The 23,046-nt window shown below is 33.7% G+C and overlaps 1 protein-coding gene across 11 annotated transcripts in view; it reads right to left on the reverse strand.

The window, feature by feature from the left end:
- Positions 1 to 23,046, reverse strand: part of LOC128886388 (transcription factor 12) — a 526,407-nt gene that overhangs the window by 68,753 nt on the left and 434,608 nt on the right. For 10 of the 11 annotated variants that reach the window (XM_054141239.1, XM_054141241.1, XM_054141235.1 and 7 more), the window contains one exon: positions 1,077 to 1,161. In XM_054141239.1, coding sequence (XP_053997214.1) covers positions 1,077 to 1,161 — 85 coding nt within the window. Of the gene's footprint in view, positions 1 to 1,076; positions 1,162 to 4,202; positions 4,478 to 23,046 lie in introns of those variants that run through there. The other variant, XM_054141244.1, reaches the window with a different exon arrangement.

Consider the following 23,046-nt stretch of genomic DNA (forward strand, 5'->3'; position numbering starts at 1 on the left):
CCCCCCATTTCCGGCTCCTCCCCGACTTTTGGGACACCCTGTATATTAGATATAAGGAAAGAAGAACAGTATTTAAGTCGTTGACAAATGGGTGGCGGAAGTGTCATGGTGTGGGCCGGTATTGGATATCGGGGAAAAACTGATATAAATTTTTATCAGGACGTGTAAATAGCAAAAAATACATTGAATTAATAGACTATCAATTAAATAAGCACGCAACTCATATTGCAGCCAGTAAGTTTATTTTTCAACGTGATACCGCTGCAATACATACCGCAAGATCTGTTAAAACTTATTTTAGTTCTAAAAATGTGACATTTCTCGAGTGGCCGGGCCGGTCACCCGACCTGAATATTATTGAAAATGTATGGGCAAAACTTTCCAGAAACGTTTATGCAAATGGAAAACCATACAATAATTTAATAAATATTATTTAAATTGAAAGTATGTAACTGTATTTGCTTTATGTGATTTTAACCTCATTTATACTCCAAATTCAACAAAATTTTGTGTTATGTAGGATTGGGATGATCGAGAGTGGCGAATAAATTAGACACGCGAGAAACTTGTAAATATAATAATATAATTAATAATATAAAATCAGGGCCGGCGCAATTAACGAAAAATTGTAGTGTAAATCCATGTGTCCAATAATAAAAACGCAAAATATATATTTTATTTAGATATGATAATGAAGAGTGAATTACAATATTCTTCTTCTTAAATTGCAATATCCCAATATACACCAATATATGTATTGCAGTATTGCAATTAGAAACGAAGAAATTTTGATCATAAATATCTAAAAAGTATCGAATGTCTGCCCATATACATAATACTACATTTTCGTAAAGAGTGATACAATCTATTGGTATGAAACGTTTCAACGAAATCGGTGAATCGAAGGTGTTGCGTTCTCCTTGCTAGTAAGTACTCAATCTTAAGCCATATAGATCATTTATTTTGTGTATATCAATAATTTATTGAAAGTGGGTAGTGTAGTCCACATATTTATAAACGGTGGTGTATGTCTTTTCTATTGAAAAATAACAGATTTAAATGATTCGTCGACTTACCGATATAGTAAGGGTCTGCGTAGAGCGCCGCAGCCTTTGGGGAGGTGTATCTCGGAGAGTCCTGACCAAATTCATCCGAGCCGTACTGCAACAGAAGAAACACATACGTTATTAACGTAAACAAACAAAAAATGTAGAATTAGTGTGAGGAAAGAGCCGACTTTGGGCATTGAAATATGAGTTGCCATCTATTAGCGATCTGTGCAAAAGGGATCGAACTCCCTGCGAGCTTTTTGACACAGATCTGCGAAACAAACGACAGCCGAACAATTGAAAAAGAAAAACGGAGTCTGTTGACAGCTTGTACAGAGATTTATTAAAGAGAAAAAAAAAATATACATGTCGAATTGAGTAACCTCCTCCTTTTCAAAGTCGGTTAATAATAGAACTTGGCGTGATCTTAAATTAAAAATATAAAACTATAATAGAGAAGTAAGCCCGCTGTGAATGCAAGCAATCTTTGAATGCCACGCATATTCATGAAAATATTTTGTGAAGCTAAAGTTTTGTTCTTATACATACAACTATATGTATACTCTAACATTTGCGATAGTATTTATTTCTATAACCCCATAAAAATTCACGAATCCTATCCAGACTTGTTTTCTTTAACACATGATCTTTAGAATTAACTTGTTAATTCCTTAGCAAACATCCCTGTGACGCTGCGATTAATGTATTAAATGGCGCGATTCGTCTCGAGACAGAAGTCATGGACTATCGAGTACTATCAGCACACGTTTCAGTCAGTTTCAGAGCAACACGTTGCAACAAGAAAGGGACTATCTTCAATGGCACCAATATTTGTTGGAATACCAATTATAGCCTTCACGACACGACATAAATGAGTGTTTCTTATTTGATACATTCACAGAAGCACGTTTTGCAGCTATCGACATTGATCAACTTTTATATAAATAGTACTTTAGGAGATACTGCAGTGTTTCGTTAAGAACGGAATGGTTAAATATCTCAAAGAATTTTACAAATGTTCTTTCTTTTTAAATGGTTTTACTTTACGTCCTATTTACTGCTTGGTAATTAGGGACGGATTTAATTTAATTTCTATTTGGTTAGTGATACTACATATACATATGCTACTGTAAAGTTTAGTGACCTTACAAATGTTATTTCGTATAAAGAGTGTAGGAGTCTAAAGGGAGAATAAAGCACAGAGCTTCGAACCCGCGATTTGTTGTTTCGTTTGACTCCATATTCTTGGATATTAGAGGGAGCGATACTACAAGAGGGACATTATGTAGAGTAAATAATTTTGTTGTGAAGTAGTTGAGGAGATTTAAAAACAAATCGACAAGACTGAAATCAAGTATATACAAAAGCTATGTGATCCTGGCACCCGACTTTTCAAAAATTAATTTTTTTTCTATAGAAAATGATAGCATTTCGTTTGTACTTGATTGTATCACCGATAGTTTTGTTTGTACCTTCATCAATTAATAATTTAAAAAATTCAAAAAATGGTCAGCACCTGATATTGAGATTTTTGAAATCTGTTTTTTCCCTCTTCTTCAGAATCGTTTGTACCTGTTTGTACCGCTTTTCGTTTCGTTTGTACCTCAATAGTTTAAATTTTACAAACAGTTGTTAATATGGTTGAATTATAAAATTTGAATGGGGAAAAAACAGATTTTAAAAATTTAGAAAATTGAAAAACTTCCTTCTTACGCGTATAAACAATTGCTTGTAAAATTTAAACTATCGAGGTACAAACGAAACAAAAAGCGGTACAAACAGGTACAAACCATTCTAAAGAAGAGGGAAAAACCAGATTTCAAAAATCTCAATATCAGGCGCTGACCATTTTTTGAATTTTTTTTAATTATTAATTGATGAAGGTACAAACGAAACTATTGGTGGTACAATCACGTACAAACGAAATGTTATCATTCTCGTTACCTATTAGCTTGTGGGCTAATGAAGGTCAATACTTTTTTATTTATAATTCGATACTCTACCATATTTTTGTATACAAAATATATCATTCCATTTAAAAAACTGAAGGTCACCTTCAGTTACCCAAAAATAAGGAGTTAAACAAGAATACGAATCATAGGGTGGATTCGGACATTGCACATAAAAACAGTACCACTTTTTCCTTTTTCAGTTTTGTGCCATATGTACCATTTACAAGAAAAACGCTAGTAATAGCCTGAAGACCCTGTATACATAAATTATATACTCTTATTTCATTCACTCAATTTGAATAGTTTTGCATTGAATTAAAAAAAAGTGTCTTTAATACTAATCATTTATCCGATCACGAAATACAGTGGGTGTAGATAGTATTCGTATACTGATCAATTTCTAAAAAAACTATGTAAAATTGTGATTTAATAACTTATTTTTGATAAGCAATGACTTTCTACATATTCTCGGAAATCTCTAGAATAGATAGATTACAAAAATAAATAGCTATTTATGTAAGTTGCGAAATTAAAAAGAAAGAAATAATTAATTGATAGAAATGTTGAAGCAATAAGTATTCGCACAACTGTTTAATTTTTAAAACTTGATTAAAAAAGAAAGAAATTTACATTAATTTATAATGTATATGATACTTCCTTCGTGGGATTTCCTTTTGATTTCATAATTATTGTAAGTTTTCTAAGAATTAAATTAACTAAATTATTAGGTATTCGAAGTGGGATCTTATTGAATTCCTCTATTAGGCCATTTTTAAAAGTACATTTCTGGAAATTTGATGTTTTCTAATTCGTACGGAGCAATAAACTAATGTGTTTAAGTTACAAACTCTACTGTAAATGGTTCGTCATAAAAATCGTACAAATACTTATTGCTTCTATGATTTTACCCACTTTTCGCATTTTTTTGTTCATTTCACAAATTATATTAACTAGTAAATGTTGTTTGGACTACATCTATCTTAGAGACTTCCGATAAAAATAGAAGTTAAGAAACTACAATCGCACACGAAAGTTTTTTGGGAAATTGATTGGTGTACGAATACATTCCACACCCACTGTAGGTACAAACGAAACATCGGTTAGCGATAAACGCTATTTGAAAAACTGAAAACGGAAGTCGAGCGCGCACGCGCGCCATCTGAAAACCAACGATATCTTCCTTTCACCCTTCGTCCCTCACCATTTTGTAACTGCCGTAGTCCGCAGGGCAGGCAAACATATCGCCAGCGTACGCAGGAAACCGTCGAGAGGAAGTCAAATCGCGCCGTGGGACAAGCTAACCGGCGATCTACGGCCGGGGGTTGGGCACGGGGGTCGAAAGTGCCGCGGGAGGGGAGCAGCCTCGCGGCAGCATACCCTCGTCCCAATTTCACCGTGATATATGTTAAAATATTCCACGCCGCTTCCCTTATCCTCCCGACGAGAGCGCCTCAGTTCCCGCCGCCACTGTGTCGAAAACTTTTGTTCCGTCGCTCCCCCTTCCCCTTCGCTCTTCTCCTCCACCACCACCGCCACCACCACCACCACCTGCTACCACCGACGACGAAAAGTGCCACGGGGAATGAGAGGAACAACCAAGTTTCGATTAACGCGAAGACTATGGACGCTACGGGCTCGAGTTTCAGAGGTACGCGGGAGAGCGTGAAAGAGCCGCGTTGCTTCGAACACCATTCGCATCGCCTCCTTTTGCGATCACAACGAACTCTGGACAAACACTGCTCGCGAATTATCGACTCTGTCGCTCGATGCGTCGAATGTACACGGCGATAGTCCGAGGGCGACACTGGTTTGAACACACTACGTTGGCCGAATCGAGTAAACAGAGAAAACCGAGACGAGAAGGGAACGGAATAAAAACGATACGAACCACGCGAAGGGCGACGCGAGACTGCGAGCGATCTAGCTGCACGGCGAGACGCGACGATGACCGAGCGGGGAGTGGGGATGACGGGGACCAATGAGAACGCTTCGTTACCCAGAGGCTAAGATGCGCTCGAAGCAGGGGGTGGCAAACTTTTTGCGAATAGGGACGAATAATAACTATTCGACGAAGGAAATTTTCTTCGTGCGCGGTTAACTGTAAATACGAACGATTCAGTTTTAATTATAAAGAATCGTTCTGAAAGATAAACAAATACTTGCAACCGAATGTTTATTCAACTCTCCATAAGATTCAAATTTCGTTGCAGAAACCGATACATAAAATAGCAATCTTTGTATTAGGTCGTCCTAAAAGTTCGTGCCATTTATACTTCTATTTCTCAAATTAATACGTGAAACATACTCTTAAGTGTCACAAGAAAAGATAATCTGTCTCATTTCACAATAGTTGATGATAGTAAATGATAAAACCAAACATTAAAAACGTATACAAATGTTCTATCTCCAGAAACATTAATTATGGCATTTATAAACAATGTATAATATAGTATAATTTTAAGTAAGTACAAATATATCTCAATGACGCATATTTGCGTCATCTAAAGGCAAAGGATTAACTTTTACAGCAAAATTTTTGAACAAAGTTGTACAAAATTCAATTTTAAAACCTTTACGAGTTATCGATAGATAGTATAATAATCGATATATTTATGACATCTCTCTCGTTTATAGCACACACCTTCTAAACATAATTCGAGCCATGTTAATACCAGATTACCGTTGTTGTAACAACAAAATTGGCTGTTACAAAAGTTGTTGAATATTGAACATGGACATTTTTTTATTCTATACAAAGTTTCAATGGAAGGTATAATAATCGAGATATTGAACCGGTTTTTCCTGTTTCTGTCACGTCTCGTAAACAGTATTTGAACTAGGAATTCGATTACCGTATAATATTTCGTGTAATCATTGTCTTTGACAGAAAAACACGCTTAACAAAAGGTATTGAGAATTGAATTTGGAAACTTTGTTGTTTCATTGAAATTTTCGATACGTTCGTTAATATGTATATCGATCGATCTTTCTCGTTTATGGCGTACAGCTCATAAACAGAATTGGAAATATACAGTGAGTGTAGAATGTATTCGTACATCGATCAATTTCCCAAAAAGTCTTGCGTGAAATTGTAGTTTTAATCATTTTCTTTTATACTTAATGGTATTCTACAGTAGGTGTAGAAAGTATTCGTACACTGATGAATTTCCAAAACAACTGCGTGAAATTGTAATTTATTAACTTTTATTTCTACTATATATATAACTAATTTATTTACTTTTTATGATATTCCAAATATTCTTGGAAATTTCTAGAGTAGATACAGTACAAGAAAAAATTATTTATTTATATAAGTTGCTAAATTAACAAGAAAATCCAATAAATCGATAGAAATATAGAAGCAATAAGTATTTGGACAATTGTTAAATTTTTAAAACTTGATAAAAAATAAACGAAATTTACATTAATTTGTAAATAATTAATACTAAGTGGGATTTTATTTTGATTCTACAATTGCTGCAACTATTTTAGGTATTAGGTCCGAGGTGGGATCTTCTTCCATTCTTCTATCAAAGCATTTTTTAAGACTTCTTTATTGGTAATTTGATGTTTTCTAATTCGTACGAAGCAATAAACTGATGCATGTAATTTAGTACATTGCAACCTTTGAAACCTTCGCGTAGTTTCGTTCCACTTTTTATTAGTTTTTATTACTTTTCCTTATTACTTTTTATTGTCTTTCATTATCTCCTAATTCGTAATTCTGATTCAATTACATTCTAATTTGCAATCTTGATTCTATTTTATGTTACAAATTCTACGGTAGATGGTTCGTTATAAGAACCGTATTTTCTTGTTAATTTCGCAAATTATGTAAACTAGTAATCGTTGTTTACACTATATCTATTCTAGAGATTTCCGAGAATATATAGAATATCATTGATTATAAAAAAAGAAGTTAATAAAGTACAATTTCACACAAAAGTTTTTTGAAACATTGATCGGTGTACGAATACATTCTACACCCACTGTAGATATCCCGCAGTTTGACCCAGGTACATTCATTGTATGGCATTTCAAATTTGTGATCTAAGGCCGAGGACTTGAAAGAAGAAAGAGACGAAATTAAATGACTTGTATCGGAGCTATCCATGTCAAAGCAATTCATTTAAATTAATAGGTCCAGAGGCCGGGCGTTTATCGCGCGATTAGCAGCCGCTTTTTTTTCGTACTCCCCCACTCAGGAGGCACGCTTTTGTATACGTAAACCCGTTATCGACTGCTGCCGCGATAAACTCGACGCTTTTATCGCGTACAATTATGTACTCCGTTCTTTCTTCGTCAGATGTGGATGCGCTTCGAGATCTTTTGTTCTTACGATCAGATTTACCGTTACCATTTTGCGCTTCTCCATTCTTTGACTCCTTTGATTCTCGGTGCGTGTCTCGCTGTTTTATTCGCTTGGAAAAAATAGTACTCGTTACTTTCCACATACAGTCGGTATAGAATGTATTCGTACACCGATCAATTTCCCAATAAACTTTTGTGTGAAATTCTAGTTTCTTAACTTCCTTTTTTATAATCAATTATATTTTACATATTTCCGGAAGTCTCTAAGATAGATATAGTCCAAACAACATTTACTAGTTAATATAATTCGTGAAATTAACAAAAAAAATACGAAAAGTGGGTAAAAGTTGAAAATTTCCAAGATCCAAGTATCATCGCGTACCAAATCTTCTTTAAATACAGGGCCGACGTAACCTTTTGCGGGGCCGAGTTCAAAAATTTTACGGGACCTGAATTCACATTCAAATCCTACACTTAAATTTTACAACGAGGAATTATTTATTTACAAATGCTATATATTTCTTATAAGATGAATATTAAATAATAATACCTTGATGATTTTTGTCACTCCTTTCAATTTAATCATCGCTACTAAAAAAATGTCTTGCATCTCAGCAAAAATTGCTTCCATTTGTTAATGGTATCATCAGTCTGTAAAAAGTTAATAAAAATTGGTGCCTTTTGATTCAGTAATTTTCGTAGACCGCGGGGCCTTTTAAAACGCGGGGCCGGGTTCCGGCGAACGCGCTGAACCTGCCTTGCGCCGTCTCTGTTTAAATGCTACGATATAAATAATGGAACTACTATATTTTTTGAACAAATGCACTTGTACTAGTACAGTCATTTCGAACAGTGCAAATATAAATAAATAATCGAATTAAGAAAGAAATCTTCAATCATAAGCTGTGAAGGTAATTTAAAATAAAATAGAATTCAATATTAACAAAACATACTGGTAAATACATACAGTAGGTGTAGAAAGTATTCGTACAGCGATCAATTTACAAAAAAAACTGTGTAAAATTGTAATTTATTAACTTATCTTTGATAAACAATGACATTCTACATATTCTCGGAAATCTCTAGAATAGATAGATTACAAAAATAAATAGCTGTTTATGTAAGTTGCGAAATTAACAAGAAAGAAATAATTAATCGATAGAAATGCTGAAGCAACAAGTATTCGCACAACTGTTTAATTTTTAAAACTTCATTAAAAAAAAAAAAAGAAATTTACATTAATTTACAAGTATACCGGGTGATTCACGAGAAACAGAACACCTAATTATCTCAGTTCGACTTAAAGATAGAAGAAAATGTTAGGGGAAAAAGTTGTACTGTTTAAGGAGGCAAATATGAGGATATAAAAAAAATTTCCGAATTTTGTAATTTTCAGGGTGTTTTGAAGGTCATCGGTAATTTTTGGATTACATCCTATATTTTCAACATCACCAGATTGTAGCCTATTGTAAACTATTGAACCGATTGAAAAATAATGTCAAAAGCAATTGTTGGAAATTCGATTAACTTTAAAATGGCGTTTTGTGCGACCGAATCGGACGTTTCTAACTCGAGATATGGCCTAAAATGTGAAGGTATGTCAGACAAAAATCGAAAAAAATTCAAAAATTCATATTAAAAAAACCTATCCATAGACAAATTGTTTCTTGCGATTTTCGAGTTTAGTAGGTCAAAATACATAAAGAAAAAATTGTGACATTGAATGTATATTTTTTTTTTATTTTGTAAAGTAGTGTTATAAAAAAGAAGTTGAGAAACGCTATAATTTCACAGAAACGTTTTTTTTGGAAATTGATCGGTGTACGAATACACTCTACACCCGCTGTATAATGTATTCTGCATAGAAAATGTATCATTTTAGTACATCCAGATGTTTGGCCGTTATTTTTCATTGTATCGTTCCGAACAGATAGAGTTAGGTCGATAATTCAGTTATTAACCGTCCTCGTGAGAATTTCTACGAAATGAAAAAAAGTTTCCAAATTCAATTCTCAGTAACTTTTATTATACGCGTTTTTACTGTCAAGGAAATGCTAAGCGAGAAACCATACGGTGATGGAATAGTTCGAAATCTGTTTACGAGGGGTATGCCATAAACCGGTAAAATCAGGTCAATAGTTCGGTCATTAACCATTCCATTGATAATTGTTATGAACGAAAAAAGTATTCACATTCATTTCCCAATTGCGTTTGGTATACTCGTCCTTATTGCCAAAGGACTACTAAACGAATTATTATACGGTAATCGAATTCGGTTTATGGGGGGTATGTCATAAACACGAAAAGTCAGGCCAATATCTCGGTTATTAAGCATTCTTTCGGATATTGTTCTCAAGTGAAAAACTCAATAACTCAACACACATATAACTCAATAACTTTTGTTATATGTGTTTTCACTATCAAAGCAACCTTAAGTGAGATATCGTACGACAATCAAATGTAGGTATACACAACTTACAAGGGAACATATCCAACTGTCCGTCTCCGATTTTGATGAAACTTGGTGGGTACGTTAAACAGGTGAAAATAAGGAATACGTATTTTTTTATAGCTGCCCAATCGCAAGTTTAGGGGTTGAAAAAGTAGGAGGCAAATGTATCGTATTATATGCCAATGGATTCGGAAAGCAATGTCTGTTCATTTTTGTCGTTATATAAATTTTTGTATCTCTTAAAATAATGTAACAAAGAATGTTTTTGTTATAAACAAATTACATTTTACAAAATCTGTGACCACTTTGTGTTTTACCTCATGAAACCATGAAACTGTTCCCTAAGAAGATTTCTTATATCTATTGTAGTTTTCAAGATAGCATTTTTCTGCTGAACTTCAAGGGGTGATTTCAACGCCTAAACTTGCGATTGGGCAGCTATACAAAAATACTTATCCCTTATTTTCACCTGCTTAATGTACCCACCAAGTTTCATTAAAATCGGAGACGGACAGTTGGATATGTTCCCTTGTTAGATAACGAGGCAGGTCACGGGAACATAGACAATGAAATATTGTAACTAAATAATAAGGTACCAAATGGTAATAGTTTATGAAGGATCAGCAATCTTCTTCTATCGTTCTTGAATTGAAATAGCGTCAAAGAACTGGATCGTCTAGAGACTAGACTACGATGTATCTAAGTTATATTAATCTATAAAGGAATGACATCTTTTTTTTTTGCTCTTGAATTCAAATTATATCGAAGGGGCAAATTGTGTATTATCCCTTTACAGTCGTATTAAATTTAGACATGGGTGTCTTACTGGTCGGAATTAATTTCCGAAGAACGAGCAGTGATACATAATATGGAAACTTATGAAGGATAAACAAGATTTATTAATTCTTTTGTGGACTTTAGATATATGTTTACACAATAATGTGTTTTAATGTGACGTTTTTATGTAAAAATTATATTTTATAGTTCTCTATCGTGTGGTATCTTTCGGTACCTTTCTTCTTGCCATTTTGGAGTATTGTTTTTGAAATATTTTAAGAAACGAGAATGCTTAATTACACTTAAACACAATTTGTAAAATATTATTTGGAATTCTATAATACCAAGTATTTTCGACTATTTGGTATTTATTACAATCTGTTACAGAAACAATAACAATATTCAATATATTTACCTCTGAAAAATTTAACATGTAGATATTTCACCCACTGGTTCATATATTCTTGTATAACTTAATATAATTACTAACGATCTTTTCATTAATATTTCCATTAATCTATTATTACACTAATATCTTAGAATCTGTTACCATTGTCTAACGGCTTAAATCATTTCAGCTTGCAGAATAGAACATAAGATTAGAATGGTTTTTGTTGTGGTGGCTGAGAGTAGACATACGACCGCAAGGGGTTAATCTATAAAGGAATGACACCTTCTTCTTTTGCTCTTGAATTCAAATAATATCGAAGTGGCAAATTGTATATTAAATTAAATGTATGACACACTTAAATAATACTAGATAGACAGATAATTTGCATGCTCTAGGATAGTGATCCTTAAGAGTAAGAACATGCTTACTGTAGCCTGAGTCAGATGCGGTTCAGGACAGTTGTCACTCCAAAGTCTTGTTGCTTTCAGAAACGAGTAAACGACGACTATTCCTGCTTCTAGGGACAGTGAACGTGTCAAATTAAATTCAGAGTATGTATAAACTAGTATAAAGCTAAGTAGTAAACAGTCTGCTAAAGCAAGAAACTAAACCTAAATAGTAACCAATCCAACTGATGTGCAGGATGCAATAGTTTTAACACTTTATCTACCGGGCTATTTAGAAACAGTCTTTAAGGGGTTAGTCGCAGTCAGGAAGAGGAAAAACGACATTTCTTTGTGATTTTTTTTTAGTTATTAAATAATAATTTGCATAAGTAACAATTAAGTATATTATAAAGCATGTTTTAAAGAACTAAAAATCATTTTTTGTTTTAAGAAACGTTTAATTAATATCGTCATAACAGCCGATGACGTAGACGATGATTTAAAAACATAGGTTTGCGGCGAGCAAGATTTCTCTACACTGGTTTACCAGAAAACAAAAACAAAGGTAGATTTCGAAAATAGATTAGTCTAGCGGGTCCCTGAACGAAGGATTTTGGAAACAATTAATTTAAAACAAGATGGCGTATATTTGAAGTTGATTTTCAATGTTTTCACTAAAATTAAGCGATTCAATGCAGGATAAAAAAAAAGTATACAAGAAAATAAAAAATCCTTCAATCAGGGACCCGTTAGTCTAATATATTTTCTAAATCTACCTTTAGTTTTGTTTTCAGGTGTACCAGTTTAAAGAAATCTTGCTCACTGCAAACCAAGCGGTCACCCACGTCATCGATTGTTATGACGAAATGAATTAACGTTTTTTTTTACAAAAATTCTTTTATAGTTCTTTAAGACATACTTTGTAATATATTTACATTGCATTCAGAAAAATTATTATTTAATGCCTTAAAAAAAACACACAAGAAACTGTCCGTTTTCATTTTTCTGACTGCGACTAACCCCTTAATTCAAGAAAGAATCTTTTACAGTAGCATATACCAATCTAGGCTGGCAATGAAGTCCTCCATACTGTTACTATGTAGGTACATTGAAAGCCAAGTCTGTTTCTAAAAACTGAACATTGTAAGTAGACAACCATCAACACAGTAAATAAATTCGAATAGCTATATACTGCAATTGAAAAACCTAAAAATAGGCTCCAAGTAAATAAAGTGTTAAGAAATAGAGTTGATTGCAACATCAGTCTTCGATAATGGTAGTACTATACCTTATCCACGATGTACTGAATTAAACACTAGACCTGTAGACTATGTAGACAATAAAATTATGGGACTCAGGTACCAGGTGTCTAAATTATAATAGACCCAAACTACAAGGTGGATGTGCCAAGCCTAGATAGATCTAGGCTATGAGATATCAAACTTCCACTGGAGTATACTAGGCCTGCAATACTAATCCGGTCAATAAATAAACTGAACACGATTTAACCGATTCCATTGATGCGCAGAGTGCAATAGTATCAACGAATAGAGATTGAAATATCAAAATTGACGCATAGTTCACGATTGCAATTGCTAAACAGTTTCAACGAACAAACATTGCAAAACAGAGTTGTCAGGGATTCAATTATATTCTAATTTGCAATTCAAAGGTCTCGTTCAATTAAATTACAATGTAATTGAAGCAGAATTACGAATTAGGAGGTAATAAAAGACAATAAAAAGTAACAAGGTAAAGTAATAAAAGTTAATAAAAAGTGGAACGAAACTACGTGAAGGTTTCAAACAGAAATGTTTATGAAACCTTATTCATAAATTTACAATATCTGAATAGAAATATACTTCTTTGTTATGTCTTCATCAAAATTCAAATATAAATTGTAGAAAAGACATATGTGTGTACCAATGTACCTACTTTACTTAATTTACAAAACATGTTACAATTATACTGTACATATTATGTGACACGTTTAAATAATTAATATGCAAATATAATGAAATTGGAATTTGTTAATTGAACACGCAATGGAATACAATGAAATTTGAATTCGTTAATTGAATACGTAATGGAATACAATGAAATTTGAATTCGTTAATTGTATACGTAATTGAATAAAATGAAATTGTTATTCGTAAATTAAATATGTAATGGAATACAATGAAATTGTAATTAGTTAATTGAATACGTAATGGAATATAATGAAATTGGAATTCGTTAATTGAACAAGTAATTGGGAACAATAAAATTAGAATTCGTTAATTGAATACATAATTAAATACAATGAAACTATAGTTTGTAATTGAATACAATGGAATTAGATTACGTAATTGAATTAACACAACCGTGTCGCAAAATGAAATAGACCCATAATCGAGGATCGCAATTTGGAAAATCGATCGAGGTAAGCGACGATGGACGCAAGAAGGCAGAGTCCGAGTCCGATGGCTGGTCCGAGAAGACACCGCGTGGCCAATAATTCACGTTTTATTTCCCTGCCGCGCGGTTCGGGGGTTGGACACGCAATAATAAAAATGTCCAGCGGCCGGCAGGGCGGATCAGAAATCTTAATATGTCCTGGTGGGTGTCCGCGGTGGCGAGAGAGTCAGCGATTTCCAGCCAATATAAATGTCCTACATTGATTTAGTTCTCTTTTTCCACGGGTTGCCGCCGACGACGAGCGAGATAGCGGGAAGAGGAGGGGAAAAACGAATGGAAACGTCTCTGTCAGGGAAATTAGCTTCCTTCGGGTTTTGAAATAGGACAGAAGGGTCGGGTACGAGCGGAGGAACGCGTGTTACGTGACGCCTTCGGAAAATTGACCACGTGATGTCCGTCTTACGTTCTCATGCCGGCTGTTTTGTCGTCTTAAAAGTTATTCCCTTCCCTGACTTCCTCTTAAATCGCTTCTCTCGCGTCATGCGTTCGGGAAAACGGTGGAAAACTGGACGAGATATTTTGACGAACGCGAGAAATTTGTAACTAGACTTTTATGCATTTATGGCGAATGGAAATACTGGGAACTTTATGAGAACGTGCACGAATTTGAAAAATTTTGTCGAAAACTGTGAGAAAATTTGATGAACTGAAACGTTCTCGACCTTTACGAATATCTAAAAAGCATGTATTAGGTTATCCCAAAAAGTGTCTTTCGATTTATTAATAAATAATACATACACAATATTTTATGTCTAATGTTACATTATTGAATTGTATACGATTCATTTTGCTCCATTACTGTTACAACATGGATATCTATGAAATTAGATTATCTATTTATGTAAACACCACCACATAAAATAATTGAGTGCAAATTGCGAAAGAAACTTTTGGAACAACCTAATAATTATGATAAATTAACTCGATTATTTGTGATTATAAAAACAACTAATTAAAATTAGTAGTACAAATCATTAATTGATCGTAATACGCGTGAAAAATGATGTATACTGTTAAACATTAATAATACGAATCATTAATTGTATAATAAATCAATTGATCGTAATTTGTATGAAAAAGTGATGTATATTGTGTAATATTCTACCTCGCTTGAATAATTACCTTGACAACATATATTTTATTATGAATTATTTAATGCAGAAATATATGAAATATCTTTTCTTTATCAAATCTTTATATGGAATCGATAAAAATATGAATTTGCATTAACATCCGTAGTCTATTTATAACAAACATGATGTGAAATATCATTTTTCGTGATCATATTCTCAATTGAAAGAATGAAAATTTGGAAACTCGAGGAAATTATTATTTACTATACGTTTTAACTCTGTGTATTAGAGTCATCTTTTACGAAATTATGCTGGTTTTCGGAGAAGACCAAGATGGGGAATACTCTTGTAATTCTATCATGAAAATGATTAAAGAATAAGATAATTTTTGAAACTAGTTGAAAGTGGCACTTCCTCCATTCGAATTTCCCACGCTAACGCGCACTGATAAGGTGAAAGAAGAGCAACGAAGTAGATAAGATAGATAAGAATAGTGCAGATCAACAATAATGAACAATAGCATATAATAATAGTGAACCCTGTGAACAATTGACATTGAATGTTGTTTCTGTGCTTACAGGTAAGGATTGTAAATAGTAGTTTATAAGTTGTACAGTAACGATAATAAAATAATGATAACTGTGTTTACAGAGAAACAATTCTTGTTAATATAACCAACCTCCATCCTGATACGAAGATTCACATTACATACATACGAAATAAAAGAATATATAAAAATAAAAAGAATTTGTAATAAAGTAAAAGATCATTTTTAGTGATCATAATCTCAACTAGAAGAATGATAATTTGGAGATTCAAAGAAATAATTATTTATTGTACCATTTAATTCTGTGCTTTGGAATCATCTCGAAAACCTGCAATTGTTGGATTTACTGACACGAATGGCATGTTTTCCGTCGTTTAGTAGTGCCTTCCCAATGTGCCTTATTTATGTCTTCAATTATCTCGTCGCTTTTACGCCTAAGCTTGAACGCGTTCCTTATAATTACTCGAATTACTCCGTTATTCATTGTTCTCTTCGATTGGCGAGTGAATATGCTATACGAATATTGTTTTAGAAACGTACGAGTAACATCTGTCACCACAATGACGTAGCAAGATGAAGATAACATACACTGATCGAATACTTCGGCAGGCTTTGACGAGTTCGTTTGATCCTAATTATTCGAATGTCTCGCACGAGAGATTACGAGAATGGTGGAACTACCTTTGTAATTTTGAAGATGCGAGACACGAAGGATAATCGGACATTTCATACGTAACATCCTAATAACAAAGTATTAATTATCTAACAAAAAGCCTATTAATAGAGTACCAGTTAGTGTATCGGTAAAATGTTAACGGGATATCTTGAATTAGGAGATTTCAAAATAAGCGATTCTTCGTGAATTTTTTTAGGATGAACAAAAATAATTAATTCTATCGAACTTTTTATCCTACTTTTATACATATTTGAGTAGTCTGCACAAATTTTTTCAGCAAGAAATATTCAAATTGAGTCGACTGTGACGCACATTTGTAGATCACCTCACAAATAAAACCTCCTATCGGCGGGAAAGATGCATATCGTAATTTTGGTTTGACACAAAAAAACCAAAAGAAATTTTCATTTTCATACATTTTTCTTCTATGTGAACTAAGAAAACCCTGCAAAAATGATGAAATGTGAAATTACTGCAAGTTTGAAAAAAAGAACGTGTTCTTTGGGTGAAAAAAATCACTTAACTTGATACAAAAGTTGTTTAAAATTTTGTTTGTATGAATTTTCTTAGTCCACATAGAAGAAAAATGTATGAAAATGAACATTTCATTTGCCTTTTTTGTGTCAAACCAAAGTTACGACCTGCATCTTTCCCGCCGATAGAAGGTTTTAATTGTGAGGTGCTCTACAAATGTGCGTCACTGTCGGCTCAATTTCAATATTTCTTGTTGAAAAAATTTGTACAAACTACTCAAATATGTATGAAAATATAATAAAAAGTTCGTCAGAATTAATTATTTCTTTACATCATAAAGAAATTCACGAAAAACTGCTTTTTTATATCTCTTAATTCAGGATACCCCCTTAACCCTTTGCGCTCGAGGCATTGTGCTATAGAATCATCAAATCCAGTCCATTTTTATAATAAATATCTGTAAAATCAAAAACTGTACTTCGAAAAGAAACATCTACGAACATTCATGACTCAATGAATTATTGTTTCAATTTATAATTTCAATTAGCTGTATTCTGATATAAGTAAAATTGAAATTGTACGTTCAAAAAGTCACTTTTAAATTACATATGTCGCCTTAGAGGCGCCACTCAAGTGCAATTGTTAATATCTTCTTCTAGATCAGACACGTCTTCGTGATCGTCTCCACGTGGGCGGAAATGAGTTTAAAAGGAGCGGAGAGAACTGCGAGAGTGGTCACCAGCCCAAGTATAATGGATGACGATTACCCCCTTATTAATTATTGTACCAAGACTTTTACCAGGTGAATGACGAACCAGCTGTCTTGGAGGTTCTGTGAGAATTCTTTCGCCAGCATTGATACGCGTCTATGCATATTCCACGAGTCATCGCCTACCAGCATACGATCGGAATGATAAAATGATTCCGTAAACACAACCTTCGAAGTCGACAGAATAAATAACCTGATCGCGTTCTGAGTTATACCATTGCTTGGAAATCGGCATCCTGAAAAATCGCCTCTTTCTGAGAATTATCTGTTTGCGAAAATAGCTGTTGGAATGCATTCAATGTACAAGTCTTGAAGAATGTATGTACAAATATTTGTTTCTTAACACTAAACCTACCACGAAGTTTTCAAACTTTAGTGTATACTTCTTATATACGATATATGAATTATACATATAATATTATTTCATGGATTATTTAATTCAGTACCACGTAAAATATTTTTGTAGTTTTTTCGTTCGTGTTGAGTTTACAGTGCTTAGCTGGGGAGCTACTGACTATTTGCTCCCGTTATGTTTGTGCTCTTTAAATCAATTTTCAAAAAATATCAGCCTGTAGGGGATGATGAGACGAATCTTTTTTATATTTACAGTTTATTCATAGGACGATTAGTTTTGAAAATAAAAATTGAAGAGTTAGAAGTTCGTTGCAAAAATTGAATTTTAGGAAAAAGGTCTTTTAAGGTTTGAATTTTTATTTTGAAAAATAAAAGTCCTATGAACAAACTGTAAATACAAAAAAAGTTTCGTCCTATCATCCCCTATCAGGAGATATATTTTAAGATTTCGACAAATAAGGAATTGTCAACTAACAATGCTTTTCATTTTCACTATTCCAAATGTAATTAAATTTTAAGAAAACGGAGTTCTAAGTTTTGAATTTTTATTTTGAAAACTAAAAGTCCTATGAACAAACTGTAAATACAAAAAAGTTTCGTCCTATCATCCCCTATCAGGAGATATTTTGTTTAAATTCACAATTCTAAGGCCTGTTAAAATGTCCAGCACAAATCGTCCCGCAGTCAAAGGGTTAATATACATAGATGTGCTAGCACCTTCTGTCCTTATTACTAGCGAGACATCGCGCGTTCCTCACAAGTGCTCGGTTCACCTAACTTTCCTATATAAACTATTCTCGACCGACCTCCAAACATTCCTTACTGACGAGTCTCAACTAGCAAATCCAGGACGAAACGCGTCCTTCCCTCCTCTTACGTTTTACCACAAAATTCTATGATACGATCAGAAACATTAATATTGAAATTATTAATGAAGAAACTGATTTGAGAAATTTACCAACATTATCCGCCGCGATAGAACACAAACACACAGTTAATTTATTTATATCTTCATCGTATTAAAAAATACAAATAGAATACATCCTTCTCATAATATAAAGTGCAAAGAATCGCGAAGCCGTTTTACCGCGAAACGTTTGTCTTCTCCTTTCGTCGGCCGTTCGTATAAAAGATTAATGCGAAGCGATTTGTTAAAAAGGTTGGATGCAACGGTCTTTAAGCTTAATGGTCGCCGTGTCACAGATGAATGTCGGATAATTTCTAACGAGCCCGCGGACTCCGCTGCACGCACCCGCATGAAACTGTTTGCTTCCACGCAAATTACTCGCGTCACGCAGAGCTGTCACGGTGACGCCGATAAAAGGTACTTCCTTCCAGAGGAAGGGCTCGAGTCTTCCCTTACGTCTTCCCACGAGGGCGAGGAGCAAGCGCTGATCGAAAATGAACCTCAACGTAACGAAGAGCAGTCTCACTTTTTCTTATAAATGGTGCAAAAAGGTATAATTGCGAATTTTATATCATTATCATGTGTGGCAATACTTTTTCCGTAAAAAACATCTAGTATTCCTTTTTCGTTCATTTGAATAATATAATTTCTAGTTTGAAAAAAGTACAACTGCTTTTGCATACCATCGAACATCAGAACATGTACTTATTGATAAATGTAAAGAAATAAAGTAATTATTGAAGTATTTTGGTGTTCAAATATGTACACAATTACTTTATGTGCTGAGATACAGTCAGTCCCATAAGTATTCGCACTCTTTATGTTTATTGAAGAAATACGTCTAAATTAAACGGTATTGATGTTCCCAAATAAATTTTTCATTATAAGTATATACATGGTTTATTCGTGTACTTATAATGAATTTATTTATAATGGATGTTCATATTCATATTTATTTATAAACATCAAACCTATCGTTTAATTTACACAAATTTCTTCATATAGACATAGAGGGTACAAATACTTATGTGACTGATTATATATAGAAAATGTAATATACATAATAAATAAATATCCATACCCTATGAATTTTTCAAATAAATATTTGCACAGACATTAATTGTACTAAAGTATCAAAAGAAAAAGAAACAGGAAACTTTACAAATAAATGAGATAATTCGTCCACTTCTCCGAGATATGAATTAATGCTGCATAGTTTCAAAATTCTTTGGGCTAATAATGTACTATGTTTGAAATTCAAAGTATCTACAACAGGATATGAGGATATCTACCGATATAAAAATTACCAGGTATCCGGAAGAGTCCACTCGAGCTGCTTTACTATTTAAATTAGTTTTACGGTGTTGTATGTTAGAAACAACGATAAACGTCTAAGAAAGAAGGCGCGAAAAGGTAGAGAATTAAGATTTACTGCGAGTAACATGTGATTTTATGGAGAAATGTATTACTCTATCAAGGATAAAAGAATTTCACGCGTCACTGCGCCAAGTGAAGGAATTGTGGGAAAGAATCGGTCGAACGATAAAATCGTTGGTGGTAATTCTCGTATTTTCTTTTCTTGAATTTATGTTCCTCCGAGCTCGTGTAGGATGGGGTCCCAATGGTTTCCCATGGCGGAGGGAACGGCCGGTCATAAAGGAAATACCCGTAGATGGAATAGGCATGTTCTGACACGGGACGACTTCCGGTTGTGCCATTTCGAACGATCGTCCAGGAATAGAAATTCAGACGCGCCTCTCCTCGCTTTTTCACTTTTCTCTTTCTTCACGGCCACGATGCGCGGGCACGTAGTTGGCGTTTCGACGGTTAGCATAATTTCCAGGGACGTCCGTGAAAACGAACGACTTTGGTCAGCTATATGAACCTGGCACACGATTTTTAAAAAATTAATTTTTTTTTATAGAAAATGATAGTATTTCGTTTGTATTTGATTGTACCACCAATAGTTTCGTTTGTACCTTCATTAATTAATAATTAAAGAAAACTAAAAAAATGGTCAGCACCTGAAATTGAGATTTTTGAAATCTGTTTTCTCCTTATTCTTTAGAATCGTTTGTACTCGTTTGTATCGGTTTTTAAGAATTTGAAAAAGAGTGACTGCATTTCACAACTGTATGTAAATATAAGAAAATGTATTTTACTAACAGTGAAAAACAAGATATGTACGACATTTTCGTGTTGTGTGATGCAGATAATTTAAACGCAGTTATACAAATAATAAAAAAACGTTATCAAAGATGTTTAGAATATAATCTTCATTCTTCAAGAAAGACATTTTTTGAAAATATCTGGAGAATTAGTAACTTTTTTGCGATGGTACCCTAATCATTTTTTACGTAGAATGAACAGAAGAATCGATCTGTGTAAAGAAAGATATGCATTTCTATTTAAAGAAATGATGCAATTGTTAATTGCATATGCACTGCTGCATCTAAAAAAAAATGTAAAGGCCTACAGATGTAGTGCTCTAGGAACCATTTATCTTTCTCCTTTGGCATTTTTTCGTAAATGCAATAATAACGGAGTTATCACTTGAAACAGTTGCGTGGACCACTCTGTATAGTGAGTACATGTGGAAAATACATACTTAAAAACTATCTTACAGGAACAATCTCTCTCAAGTGTTGTATCACATAGCTAGTCAAGTTGCCTACCCAACCTATCTACTACAATGGTCAATTTGACAACCATAATATCTATAAAAAATCATATTTCAACATTACTAAATAATAGTATTACGTGATAACGGTTTTTTCCAGCTCTAGTTCGAACAGATATTTTGTAGGTGATCGGCGCGAACTGACCACCGCGTTGCAAAGAGTCAACAGGGAACACGATTCGAGAGCGAGTATCGAACTTTACTCCCCGGCCAGTTCTATATCTTGGACTCGCGTTCCACAGCTCCGATTTCGTAGAATCACGTTTATCGTATCGGTAGAAAAGGAAGCCGTGGCGTGAAGGGGCGCGGGCCAGGGGACTGTAACGTTTTGCAAAACATGAGATACGATGCCGCCTAATATTTGAGATTTCGTTAGCTGACGTTATTACATCCGACATCCGATCGGTTATTGTGCCGACGCGGCAACAAAATTTACAAATCCATGCCACGATTACCGTCACCGATCGCTTCTATCGAGTGTAAGCTCTCCACCTCTGTCGATTAATTACATCGACCAATAAAAAAAAATGAAAATAGAAAGAAAAATCTGGTAACTTGATTCAGGACTTTGGCTGGTTCATTACTTCGAAACGTATAGAACTTTTGTACCGTTTAACACTAAATCTACTGGGGTTCATTTGTAAGTTGTAACTCTTACTCTCTCCTCTATATAAGTAAAGAATATTAGTTGTTATAATTCTATTCGATTTTTCCCGAAACTTTAACATATTTAGAAATAATTTTGTTAGTTCTTCAGTGAAAAGCATTGTCATCATTATATGGATGACGTGGCAATTAACGTGTTCATTTGGATAAATTATAATGCAAGTAATTATTCAGATGGCCTGTTTTAAATGCCTCACCCTGTATAATACATAGAAGTCACGATATGGAATTTTATAACCAAGTTGATAAATCATTTCAAAATTCTAACGATGGAAACATCTATTTAATTTTGATAAAAAATGAAGAATTAGTAACAAGCTGGAAATATGAATGCAAATGAAAGTGAAGACTAATTGGTGCAAAATTTGTTTATGCAAACACAAAGGCAACATATACATACTTATATATATTCTGTAAATATATCCATTCGTAGTATTTTAAAAATTTATACATATACATATACATATACGTATGAATGGATATATTTATACAATATATATAAGTATGTATATGTTGTCCTTGTGTTTGCTTAAACAAATTTTGCACCAATTAGTCTTCACTTTTCTTTATATATGTATACATATATTATACACATCCATACTATTTTCAATGAATCACTATTGAAATTAATAGCAAAAAGATACACATGTATTAACATGTATTAACAAATACAAATTTTACTACTCGATAGCATAGACATCACGAATAAATTTTAATGCGTTCGTTTCATTAGTTGTTTATTATTCAGCAGAATTGACCGAACCTCCAAGATAAATCGTAAAGAATGCAATTGACATTCGTAAAAAACATCGATAAATTCTCGAATTGAGATAACCGTAGAGCAAGTTGAATCCTAAATAAGACGCGTGTTAATCGAGGCCCGTGCGCAGCCGCGTATCGTCCCCCTCGTTAAAAACCGATCACGTAGTCCATATCAGCCAACTAATTGTTGATTATGCAGCCGTTTGTCTTGGCTCTCGCTATATAGGCGATGGCGATGCGGCTAATAAATAATGTAGGCGTCGTGGATCTCTAGTCTCTTTTCACGTGGTGCGCGATCCTATCCGAAGCACCCATTCGGAATTACATATGCACACCTGCGCTGTCTGTTCGAACGTTGTAAAC

Source organism: Hylaeus anthracinus, unplaced genomic scaffold (genome assembly GCF_026225885.1).
Source record: "Hylaeus anthracinus isolate JK02 unplaced genomic scaffold, UHH_iyHylAnth1.0_haploid 11982, whole genome shotgun sequence".
Classification (NCBI taxonomy): Eukaryota; Metazoa; Arthropoda; class Insecta; order Hymenoptera; family Colletidae; genus Hylaeus; species Hylaeus anthracinus.